Below are 12409 nucleotides of genomic sequence, written 5' to 3' on the forward strand. Positions count from 1 at the left end.
TCAGATGGGTCAAATTGGTTCTAAAATCGGCCCGATTATCCTCTAGTGTGCAGCAGCCTCTATAGTTAATGTTTACTGACACTGAGGATTTGGATGTGGGAACATCATTGAACCCACAAATATGAAAGAGTTATTCATGCAGTGTATGCTGTAACTATATTCAAACAGCACATTGAGTTCCTGCAAGGAAACCAACTGAAACCAGGAAGTGAATCTTAAAAGAAAGCTTTGAAAAACTGTAATCACAAAAATAGAATGTACATAAATTGCAGTTAAACACATAATGACATTATGAAGAATCGTACAAGCACAATTAAATGTTTAAACAACCATGGAAGCCACAACCTCTGCTGTCTATCACTGTGCTGATCAAACCAGCCAGTTCCTCTTCGCCACTTACACTGCAGCATACAGGCGGTCACTGTTTACACCGCTTTGCTCTCACTGTTTAAAAGAAGCTTCTTTCCATTGAGTCACTTTCTCAGAAGGTGACTGTGGTCCAAGCTGTGTGCTGATGCAAAATACCCTTATGCGTCACACAGGTTAAGAGCAAACTATTGAGAAAATGCACAGATGTGAATGTGAGTATCTCCAATGTGGGCTTTCTGAGATGAATCTACAGCAGACATATTCCATCACCAGAAGGCTAAAATCTAGGTTTAGAGAAAAACATTTCTTTGTGACAACATCTCAATGGCTGGATAATAAACAATAGCTCAAAATATAATTCATAACAGCACTGGGATTTAGCGCAGTATCTGATTAGTCATTAAGATGTCTACTAAACATTTTATTGTGTCTGTTGGCTTCAAACCCCCAATAACACCCACCAAACACAGCTTTTAGGATGAGTCAGCATTCTTTACTGCAGCCTATAAATCAAAGTATTCATAAAAATCAACCAAATGATACATATTTAACAAGTGAGAGCAGTGAGTTCGTGTCACTTCCCTCTGCGCCATGATCGCTCAGCATGCCAGCTCAGAAACGTTAGGTGAAGGAACACTGTATACTCCCCCCCCCACACACACACACACACACACACACACACACACACACACACTTTCCTGCTCCTGAACATACTTGCAAGGATAAGGGCTTGTTAATCCAGAGGTGAGATGAATGGAACTACTGTGTGTGTGTGTGTGTGTGTGTGTGTGTGTGTGTGTGTGTGTGTGTGTGTGTGTGTGTGTGTGTGTGTGTGTGTGTGTGTGTGTGTGTGTGTGTGTGTGTGTGTACGCACAGGAAGGAGGGTAGGCCCCAGGGGTAACTCGGCTCTGCACAAAGACTGGCTCAGTGCTACTACTGTCACATAGGGAATTGATAAAAATATACATGTATGCAGTAGCCATAAAGGACACAAAAAAATACCTCAGTATAAGAGGTACGAGATACATGTCAGAAATACATTTGCTTTTTAAAATAATTACTAGGTGAAATACTGAGATTTCCTTCCCCTGGTATTTAGTGCAACTTCATCACTTTTAATTTGAAATAATATTACTCATACAGGTAACATATGAACGGCCCCTAATCACAGCTGCTTATCCAGCAAATCTACTAATTTCAGGGGTTTTCAATCCATCCTGTAGAAGTCCTTCTACAAGGTAGTGCAGATGTTATTGCTTTCTACCATAACATCTGCACTACCACAGACACTCAGGAAACACCTCTGCTCAAATAGCCTTCGGTCAGTCAACCCTGCTCAAGATAGGAACTGTTGGCTAGTCTCATTACATCCATTCTCATATTAATCTATTGAACAGGCACTTTTCAAACAGGTCTCAAAATTCCTTTCACAGAATGACCTCCTTGATCCAAATCAGTCAAGCTTTAAGAGCAGCCACTCCACTGTAACGGTTCTGTCGTTTGTGACGGACGGCCTAAGGGCAGCTACAGCTCCTTATCCTGCTCACCGCACTCTCTGATACTGGCCTCTCAGGAAATGTACATTCTTGGTTTGATTCCTACCTCACCAGATTTTCTTTCAGTGTATCATGGCACTGTTCATATCCCATATCCCACAGGGTTTCCCCAAGGGTCTTTGCTAGACCTCCATTGTTACGATTCTCTGCATGCATGGCTTATCACGTCAGTTATACGCAGGAGATGCAAAAACTGTATCTGTTGTATCTGTATCATTTGTGCCACCCCATTCACTCACGGCACAGCTTTTCTTTGTATATGTCAGACAAATACACAACTAAACCTCTGAAGACTGAAAGACTGGGTTCAGGCTCACCCCTTCTTCAACTCCAACCAAAGGTGTGGAAAAACAGGCCCAGCATGATGCCCATCATGACTAAGGACAATCTCTGACCTTGTTTTGATGTCTCCCATCGTTTCCCCTAAAAAAATAGGCCTAATGGAACTTCTACACCCTGCAACTCTTGGTACAGGTCATGGTTATCTCTCGCCTTGACTAACTGCAGTAGTATAACTGATGCTTTATGCTCCTTCTCAGCCGCTGCATCCATACACACAAGTACATTTTAGTCCAACACCCTAAACAGCACCTATTGAGCGCCTCTTAACCTGATCTCCCTGCACTTTGTCTTAATGAATAGATGTCGTGTTTAGTGTTTACTTTAAGGTCTCCTACTCTTCTGGAGCTTTATTGGTGTCCCTCAGGTGTAAGCTGCTCTGGAGAAAAGCATTTTGCAAATTAGTAAATGTGAATTCAAGCATTAAAGCCACTGAGGATTGTTCTGTTTGGGCATGTACAACAGAGTTGTAAGCAAGTGGAAGCTTGGAGGGAAGGCTCGTAAGCATACTTGCTTCTCTGACCTGTTCCTGATGTGTCGGCTCAGACGAGGCAGAGAGGGTTTTTTATAGCGCCCTGAAAGCAGTGGATGATGAAATTGAATTTCTGTGAGTTATCTAAACAGTGTTACAGCTGTCCAAGCAAAACAGCCAAATTAGTATCAAACGCACTGATCCTCACGAGGAACCATGTGCACGCACACACACACATACATTTTGGTAGGAAATCAAACAATATTTCATTCACAGCAGCAAAACAAATTTGATGTTTATTAGGTGAACTCGAGAATATAGGATAATTATGTTAATAATGTTGTGAAAACAAGACGTTTAAAGGCGGATTACATGTTAAAAATATTCTACAGCAAACAGAAGCTTGTATGTCCTGGTATATAGCTTGCCACTACAGGGCAAGAGTCTACAAAAATAATCAATAGGCTGCATTCATATTTGTATATTTTTTGCCACTTGGGGGAAACATAGCAAGCTATAAACATAACAATTGCAAAGATACATGTTATAGGAAGAAAGATAATCACTTGCTGGATATGCATTCATGGAAAATAACTTTTTCAATGAATGGAGTCGCACATTTACTAACGTCAGCTGATTCACGAGGCGGTGGATAGAGAGGATGGTCGGACTACAAAGACTATCACACTGTAGATGGGTTCCGCACACTCATCCGTCCTGCAACAAAATCTTCTTTGTAAAGATCAGAGAAGGTATTTACTGCATTTCCTTCAATAGAAGTCGGATTATGCACTAAACTAAATGTCAGGACCCTACGGTCTGAAGACGTACATGTATCGGTCTTGCGGTAACAATCAAAGTCATGTTAGAACAAATGAATGGATTCTGAAAGCGAAACGCTGAAGGGGTTTTACTTTGAAACAGGTTCGGGAAGTGTTGGAAATCCATTAGTGACACAGACAAATAAACAGTGTTTGTGTTTCACAGCAGATTATACATAGAAAATTATCTTTCACCTGATTTTTAATGTTTAGCTGATGAATTTATGACACAAACAAATTACTGCAATCCTTTCTGTATATTTTTCAAAATAAAAGGAAAAAAGTGACATTCTTTTGTTGAAAAAAAGTGGGGTTTATTGTGATATATTTGCAGGAGCGGAAGATGCACGGCTTCATGCTGTACAGTACTGGTATTTATAGACTACACAGGATTACTTTTATACAAGGCAATAGCCATATTTCTGACCATATTCAAGGCAAAGCCTATATGCAAAAACATTGTGCTGCAGTAGAAGAACTCTGCAGAACATATTGTTGAACTGAGAAGCTAAATATTATGCAAGGAACAGATCTTGTCAATATGAATTGATATTAATGTGAATATTTTGCATTAAAGTTGCATAACTGCCTTTATTTGTGTGTTTGTATGCTTGTACACTGAGCTTTTAACAGATTTTTGCAAAAATAATAAATATGACCTGCCTAATAGTTTTTTTTTGGAAGGTATAAGGGTGTTAGATAGGTTTGAAATTAAAGGTGATCTTGGGCTTGAAAGGTTGGTAAGCACTAGGGGCGGGAATTGGCAAAAATGTGACTATTCATTAGTATTGCGATATTTGGGCCACGATTCAATAGTATTGTGCTTCTGCGATATATTGCGATACTGCAAGTATTGCGATTCGATTCTGCGATTCATGTCCCCCATATTATTCAAAGGCATTACAAAAAATGAGGAAAATAAGACTGCTCAACTCACTTCAAATGTCACATTTAATTCTGTAAACAACATTGTCTTCTACACATTAACTGGAGTGCAAAAACTAAGAAAGGGTAGTGCAAAAACTTTGTCCTTGAACATTCAGGACACAGGACCTTTGTAATTATTTTCTGAATAGGAGACCTCTCACATGAACACTGAGCTCAATCATATAAATAAGAGTAACCTAGAGCTTCAATCAAATTGAGACCTGCAAGGTCATGACCCAAAATGTCAAATTCATTTGGGAATATTGGCATTTTTGTTCAGAAAAAGGAGTTGGTCAACATGCTCAGATGTTAAAATGCTCCTCTGGGCCGTTACTATATCTCCTGCAGTGGAGAACATCCTTTCTGCATTCACACTAGGTATCTTTTAATGCTTTGCCAGCCAGGGGCTGTTACATATATTATTGTAAATATTGTAAATATTAAAAAAAAAAAAATAATAATAATATATATATATTTTTTTTTCTTTAAATATTGCAATACTTTGTGCTACAGTATCGATATAATCGCGGGTCCAAAATATCGCGATACTGAACAGAATCGATTTTTTCCCCCACCACTAGTAAGCACTGCTGTAGATATTAAACTACAAGACCAGATAAATATTTTCTGTAAACACTGAGCAGATACATTCAGAATCAATATGTTTGACCTGCCAAATGCATACAAATAAGCATATATCCATATCAAATCAACATAAATCTTTACTATTTTGATGAAAAGCATAATCTGATCTCAATTTCCCCACAAAACAAATGTGAAGTTAATATGAACAGAATTCACAGAAGACAGTAATGAACACAGCTATATTGGTGTTGGTCATTTACACATCAAACAGACCTGCAGTCAAGTTTCCATTGATCCACCACATTTAAATTCAATCGATTCAATTTAATCTTCAAACTCCTGCATAAGGCAGACAGGAGAAATGTCTTCACCAGCTAGTTGCTGCCTGTTGTTTGGTGTTACGTGTACAGAGTAGGCTGGGCTTACCCGAGATTTTTGGAAACAGCTGCGTCAATATCATTCACAGTGAATGATATTGATCAGACATTTTTGAATTGTAAAAAACAAGTTTCAGTTCTAAACATTATACTGTGAGACTAAAATGGTCTGTAGAGTTGAGGGTAACTGCAGAGTGGGTTGAAATTCTCTTTGGATTTATTATTTTGATTTTACAATTATTTGATTCATTATCATTAGGAAATAATCATTCAGTGCAGCTTTCAAGCACCTTATTGCCATCTGTAACAAATATTATTTTCCTCACGATGCAGCTCACTGCTCAGTCTGGGCTGTCTGGGCTGTCAACAATTATTCTACTGCACCTTTGTGATAAAAAGTACACATGTATGCATGTGTACTACAGACCATTTTAGGATGCAGTTAGTTCAAGTTTCACATCACAAAAGAAGAACATCCCATATCTTCCAAACTGAGATTTAGCAATTTGACATTGGCCTCAGGGGCATTCTGGTGTTGGGTATAGGGACTGGAGATAGTGTTTCCTTTACAGTTATAAAGGTAAATTGGGGCGGCCTCTGACAAAGATAAACAAGGAGGCACCACCTGTTCCTGGGGCCCCCATCGTCAACAAGGTTTATCTTTGCAAATTCAGGAGTTCAGGAAAATAAAGCAAAATCTCAAATAAGGCATTTGGGGTTTGGTCCCTTCTGAGTTTTAGTTAATTTCCCTTTGTTGCTTCTTTTATGTTCACTGGCCCCAATGCTGATATTTTTTAATGGCAGTGAATATGAAGAACAACAAGCTTTGTCAGAAGCTTGACACTGATATCATCTTAAGACAAAAGAAAATGGGACTGTGGGTCTCTCAACTGCAGCAATTGTCATATCAGCAAACCAGTGCAACTTTCAAGGCCACTGAACATTGTAGCAACATTCATCACACTACAGGAGGGAGGCCAAAGGGCTGCCAGAGTTAAGTCGCTGCATTTCTTCAGTCATAGCTCACTGCCACAGGGATGAAAGGGAATCATTCACCAGCTCCCCAGAGAACGTTCATGAGCGCTCATGTGAAGAGAGTCTGGGGCCGAGGATCCTCGTGGGTGTGCGTGAGTCAACACTTTCATAAGATATAAATTAGCATTTTGGAGACAACCTTTCAGCAAAAGGGCAGACCAAAGGAAATCCAATTGTGTCCCTCTTTAAGATATAGCCCTGATAAAAAGGAAAAAGGTATGAGGGGTCAGCATTGAGTTTGATGACCCCCATGGTGGTCGCTGACATCATTACAAGACCTCACAGAGGCTGCACAGGCCTCATAAAGATAGGATAGGAACTACTATAAATCCTTGTCTTCTGGTGTGAAATTCGTTCAAAAGGTTTTATATCCTAATTGTCATTTTTGTTATATATTATATAAAGGATGTACGGCTGTAGCTAAAACAAATTATGACTTGGCTGCAACACTGTCTACCCCTGAAACTCTAAAAGTGTTGGGTGGACACAAACACTTCACCTCTCCATCAGCATAGTGGTCAGTAGAGAATGAGTGAATTTTCATTTTTGGGCGAACTATCGCTTTAACCCAAATTAAAAAGGACTTGGTATCATAATGTCAATGCACACTATTTTAACCGTCACAGGAAGTATTCTATAATCATGCATCTTTAAGTGTAACTTCAACCCTTAATTCTGGCTGAAGTGTCTCTCACTGCCAATTCAAAAAACACCTTTAGAACACAGTGCTAAAGCAAAGTTATCTAGGTTGTAAAGCTGGGAGCGATGACTCCCGTAGCAGCGGACACCCTTTTGCAACCAAAATTTCCTATGAAGTAAAAAGTTGGGGGCAGCCGGGGGGCAGGAGAGGATGGGGGACGTCTCTGAATGGTGGACGATGTGCTGGTCTAGGGGTGTTGTTTTTGTGTAAATTTAAAAATGAACAGCTTTTCAGATTCCCACTCATAAGTGGTCGCTGGTGCCGGGGGACTGCCCATCTTTGATTGTAGGGTGTATACCCTATTTAAATATATTTCATGACGAGAAATGACCCAAAAGGTTGACTCTACGAAACCATTGGCCCTGAAAGGCCAGCATTCATGCATCAAAGAATATTCGTATAATTTAGTTTAAATCTACAAAGCACATTTAAGTGGGTAGTATTGCTTGTTATCGATGTGAGTTATTCGCAGTCCTTCGCATCTCTATACTTTCCCTCTGTATGACATGAACGTGGCGAAACACAAAGCTTCTAGCAGCTTTCTGCAGTGAATTTCAACTGTGCCACTTTCACATGGGACCAAGCCTTCCAGCAGAAATTGCCTGTAAAATGGGGAACAATTTAAACTGTAATTTCCCCCAGAACGTGCACAATCAAAGTTGTCTTGACTTAAGAAAAACACTCTGACGATAGCACGAGTCAAACTAGCAGATGAAGTCCAGCAGGGACGCTGACGTGGTGTCTTGTCCACAACTTGACACAGGCACTTCAAGGATGCTTTAAAAATATATAAGTGACACGTTCATAGAGCTGCTTGGATTACTGTAAGTGCAATAGTTCATGGTGCTTTCTCTCGAACTTCTCCTCCCAATGCTTACACACACATGCACCACCCACACTCTAAAAAAAGATGGTGCACCAGAGTCAGCGTTAGTCTCAACTTCCTTCCTCTCAGAAACAGTCATGATGCCACAACAACAGTTTCCCGCAGGAAATCAAAAGCAGCAGCTTGTGACTGACAAACGGTGAGCAGTGCATGAGGCTGGGGGGGGGGAGGGGGGGGGTCCAGCAGTACAGATGTGAAACTCACTGAGGCTCTCACAAAGCAGATTACAGCTCAATGATAAAAAGCCCCACAGACAGAACAGACAGAACGAGGACTCCTGCACTTACCAAGAGGAACCACGTGCAGACATGCTTACAGTCTCTCTTTGTATCATACACTCAAGCAGCAGAGAGGGTTTTTCTTTTCTTGCAACTGGCTCTGGTAAAGTGGGGTGTATATTTAAAGATGAGCAGGGACAAAATGCTGTGTGGAAACCAGCAGCAGGTTGGGAGATGTTTCTGCAGAGAGCATCAACAGGTGTCCCGACTTCACAGATCACAACAGACAACTTGGCGGAGAGGACTTACACGAACGCGTGGTAGATGAACGCCCAGGCTCTCGGTCTCTCCAGCACGTTGTACAGGTAGTTTTGGAGCCGCCGGTAGCGCACATTCCTGCGGCCGCTCTGCGCGCTGTAGATGAGCGGCTTCCCCAGCAGACTGAGCCGGGCGCCCTGCTTCCCTCTCAGGCTCTCGGAGCCGGCGGCACCTGCGCTCCCCCCGGAGGAGGAGGACAGCAAGCCGTCTCCCGCGTTGTTCATCATCTTCCGGCCGGACTCCACATCCCTCGACCCGTAGCCTTCGTTGCGATGCACCGGCGAGCTCCTCATCCAGAGCCCGGTGCCGCCCTCGTCTCCGCTGGGGTTCCGCGGCATGGCATCACCGAGGCGGGCATCGAGTGCGCGGAGGTCGCCACAAGCATGCGTGTGCTCTGTGCCGTGCGAGACGCAGTGTGAGAGACAGAGCAAGGCACCGTGTTCTCCGTCACACTCTGACCGCCCTCTTTCCTCCCGCATCCACCTCCTCCACCTCCTCCACGGTCACTCACACACCCGCCGCCGTGCGTAATGCGCTCCTGTCCGGTGCGCGCCGCGGCCACTGGCTGGACCACAACCTGAGGTCCCGTTACTTCTCTGCACCGTCTCCTCCTGTTGCTTCAACACAAAGCGCAGCAGAACCCGAGTCACTTTAGCAACAGACTCACGGTAAAAAACATTCCGGCATCATGTTCTCAGGCGCGTCAGGGCTGCGCACATGCAAATGAGCAACTGTCTGTCCTCGTGTCATGTCATTGCCCGAGGGAGAACAGTTCTAACTTATATATCAGGTAACATGGTCCGAGTGGAAAAATAAGCACGAGCACTCAAAAGACGGCTGCCTGAACATCTGCAGAACCTGTTATGTGCCTCCTTTGAATTCAGATGGGCTTCTTTTTATTTTCATTTTTTTTTTATTTTAGAAGCTAAAGAAACAGTTTCGCGCTGTGTGTCTCACAAAGCTTCATCCGTCAGTCAAACCACGTGGCAGTGAGACGCGGCTCCCCAGCACACAAATGTCGATGTTCACTTTCACTATACCTTGTGTTTACTGTGAAAACTTTGTGGGTCAAGAAAGTGAATATAATTAGAACACTGTTTCCTCTGTGTCCTTACAGCTTGAAGTGAAATGGGAAGGGAAAGAAAATGTGTATCGGTTATGTCTCGGCATGGACTTCCTCTTCTCTCTTTCACCCCCCCCACACACTCATACACAACACACTTATACACGGAAGACACTTGTTTGAGCTGCAACTGCTGAGTGAGCCAGAATGGCTGCTGCCCTCGGATGCAGCTGACCACAGGTGTGATGAAAATACTTGAGTTCTTACAATGAGTTGCAGTGGATGAGGAGAGAGAGAGAGTGTGTGTGTGTGTGTGTGTGTGTGTGTGTGTGTGTGTGTGTGTGTGTGTGTGTGTGTGTGTGTGTGTGTGTGTGTGTGTGTGTACGTGACTGTGTCGCATTGAATCCGCAGCCTTGAGGACCTTGAGTGTGCCGGACTTTATTTAAGCTGCAGAGCTTTGACAGCCGCCACTTGTCTTCCAAAAAAAGTACGCCATCTACTGGTCACTGCAGAACCAGGCAACATTCTCAGAGACCACAATCCCAAACCCAATGACCCCTCCTCACTTGTTCTCTTAGTTCTATTTCTTCATCACTTGAATACATATTCTATAACAACTCATGTGACCATCATACTCAAAATATGACAATATGAACCATGAACGTAGTCATTCATGGAACATGAGAAACCTGATTATTCATTTCTCTATATGTGAGGGCTTAACAGTATCCAGGTTTCTCATTGTTCTGTTTTGGATCTTCAACAACTCATTTCTGTACTGATTTGCCTCCATCAGCTTTATATGAACACAGTTTACTTTCTAGCAGTCTGAACTCTTCTGCAACAATACAACTCAAAGCTTGGATAGGTTTGTGCAGGCCATGTTTTGTTTTTTTTGCATGGACAAACAACCAAGATCCAACATTGGAAAAATTTAAATATAATCAATAAAGAGCTGAACGAACAGACAAAATAAAAAAATAAAAAACACTTTATGGTCAGAGTTTTAGAAGCATAAAGGCACAGAATCATTTACATAAAATAAACTTGTGTAAAAGCATCATTAGATATCTAAACAAATTTTTACAGGGATATTTACATAATACTGTTCCACCAGGATGGTGGAAAAGAAAGTAACACCCTCCCCCCCTTTAAAAAAACTGTCCAGTAACTGGGCTGCGTGTAGAAGTGAAACTCACATTTCCACTCCACCGACAAACTTAAAACTGTGCACTTATCATCTCATGCATGCACGCTATCGTGAAGCTTCACCAAGTGAAAACATTCAAATTAAGAAGCCTGAAGTTTAATGCTCCTCAAAGTAAATAGATCAGTCAGGACCAATCCTGCAGCTGAATCTGGATTTCCTTTTTTCCCAAAGTTTCAGTATATATGTTTTTCCTTAGTAGAATTCATCGTCACGGATGATTTAAAAAACCAACTTTGTAATGTTTGTATTGCACTTTCACTCACGGTCTCTCAATTTGTGACTCTTTAACCTGATTAGATATAGATTAATCTATTTCCTGGGAGCAGCATGGAAATTTCGTTCTGGGCTCTGACTTGATGATGTGCAGTTTTTTACTTTTCCACCACAGTCCGCATCCACACTTTGTACACAGAGGTCGTGACCCTTGGTGCTATGACGAGGGGAACCAGGGGGCCCGGCTGGCATGGCAAGGCTGGTGGGAGGATCCGTCAAGATTGCCTGCAGATGTTGTTTCGGGGGGCCCTTTGCTTATTTAACGAGAGGATGTGGAACATAAATCTCTCAAGCCCTCTGCTGCACTGTATCATGTGTGAGGTCACACATTAGGCCATGTTGGTTCAACTTCCTCTTCGGTTAGACGCACTGCAGCAGCACCCAAGACAGAGAGTTATGGTTTAATAGTGTAGCAGGACGCAGCTGTGCTTTTATCAACAGATCCACATGATAAAACACATGCTTAAAGAACTCTGCTTTGTGTATTCCTATTTTTCCTGATACATATTTTCTATTCCCTATAAAATGATACCAACAGCAGCAGCAGGAATAAACAGTCTTTGTTTGAAACGATCAAAACAAAAACAAAAAATTAGATATCAATAATCATCAGAGTACTGAGTGTAAGAGTGTAAAGCAAACAGGATTAATGCTTTAAATGGTAATTAAGGAGTATTTTGTTTAGAACTATGTCTTATGGACCCCATTAGCCGGGGATCGAACCACCGACCTTTTGGTTAGCGGACGACCTGCTTCTCCTACCTGTGCCACAGCAACCACAAAATAAGGAAAATTAGGGTAAAATAAATCGGGTAAATGATAACAATGTGACAATGTGTGTGTCGTGCCCTTCAATCCAACAGGTCTCAACAAGCAATAGATTGTGCCTGAGCTTTTACAGCCATTCCTGACAGTGAGTGAGTCAATAACACAGAGTGTAACCAGAAGTCACTTCTAATTACAGGAACTTAAACCAGGATTTTTCCAAATAAATGGTTAATGGCCTCTTAGTATTTTCCAATTGTATTCACAAGCCAAAGCTCTGTGTGAATTGTATTTTCATAATATCAAGTTCTTCTATTAACTCTAAGGATTTCTGGTTGTTGCGCTGTGGATTTTTATTTTAATAACGTAAACTATAGCAGCTCCATTGTAGGGAGCCCTGATCGAACCCCCTCTGAGGGCTTCATGTTGTTGTTTATGTGTGTATATAAATTCACATCTCTTATATATTTGTGTAAACCAATACAAGTCAAATGA

General features: G+C 41.8%; 1 protein-coding gene across 1 annotated transcript in view; it reads right to left on the bottom strand.

Annotated features, from left to right (window-relative positions):
* kcnq5b (potassium voltage-gated channel, KQT-like subfamily, member 5b) overlaps positions 1-8941 on the bottom strand; it is a 110840-nt gene extending 101899 nt beyond the window's left edge. Inside the window, exon 1 of the mRNA XM_061092228.1 lies at positions 8595-8941. Coding sequence (XP_060948211.1) covers positions 8595-8941 — 347 coding nt within the window. The remainder of the gene's footprint in view (positions 1-8594) is intronic.
* Positions 8942-12409: the final 3468 nt, after the last annotated feature.

The sequence above is a fragment of the Limanda limanda genome, chromosome 2, assembly GCF_963576545.1.
Source record: "Limanda limanda chromosome 2, fLimLim1.1, whole genome shotgun sequence".
Lineage (NCBI taxonomy): Eukaryota > Metazoa > Chordata > Actinopteri > Pleuronectiformes > Pleuronectidae > Limanda > Limanda limanda.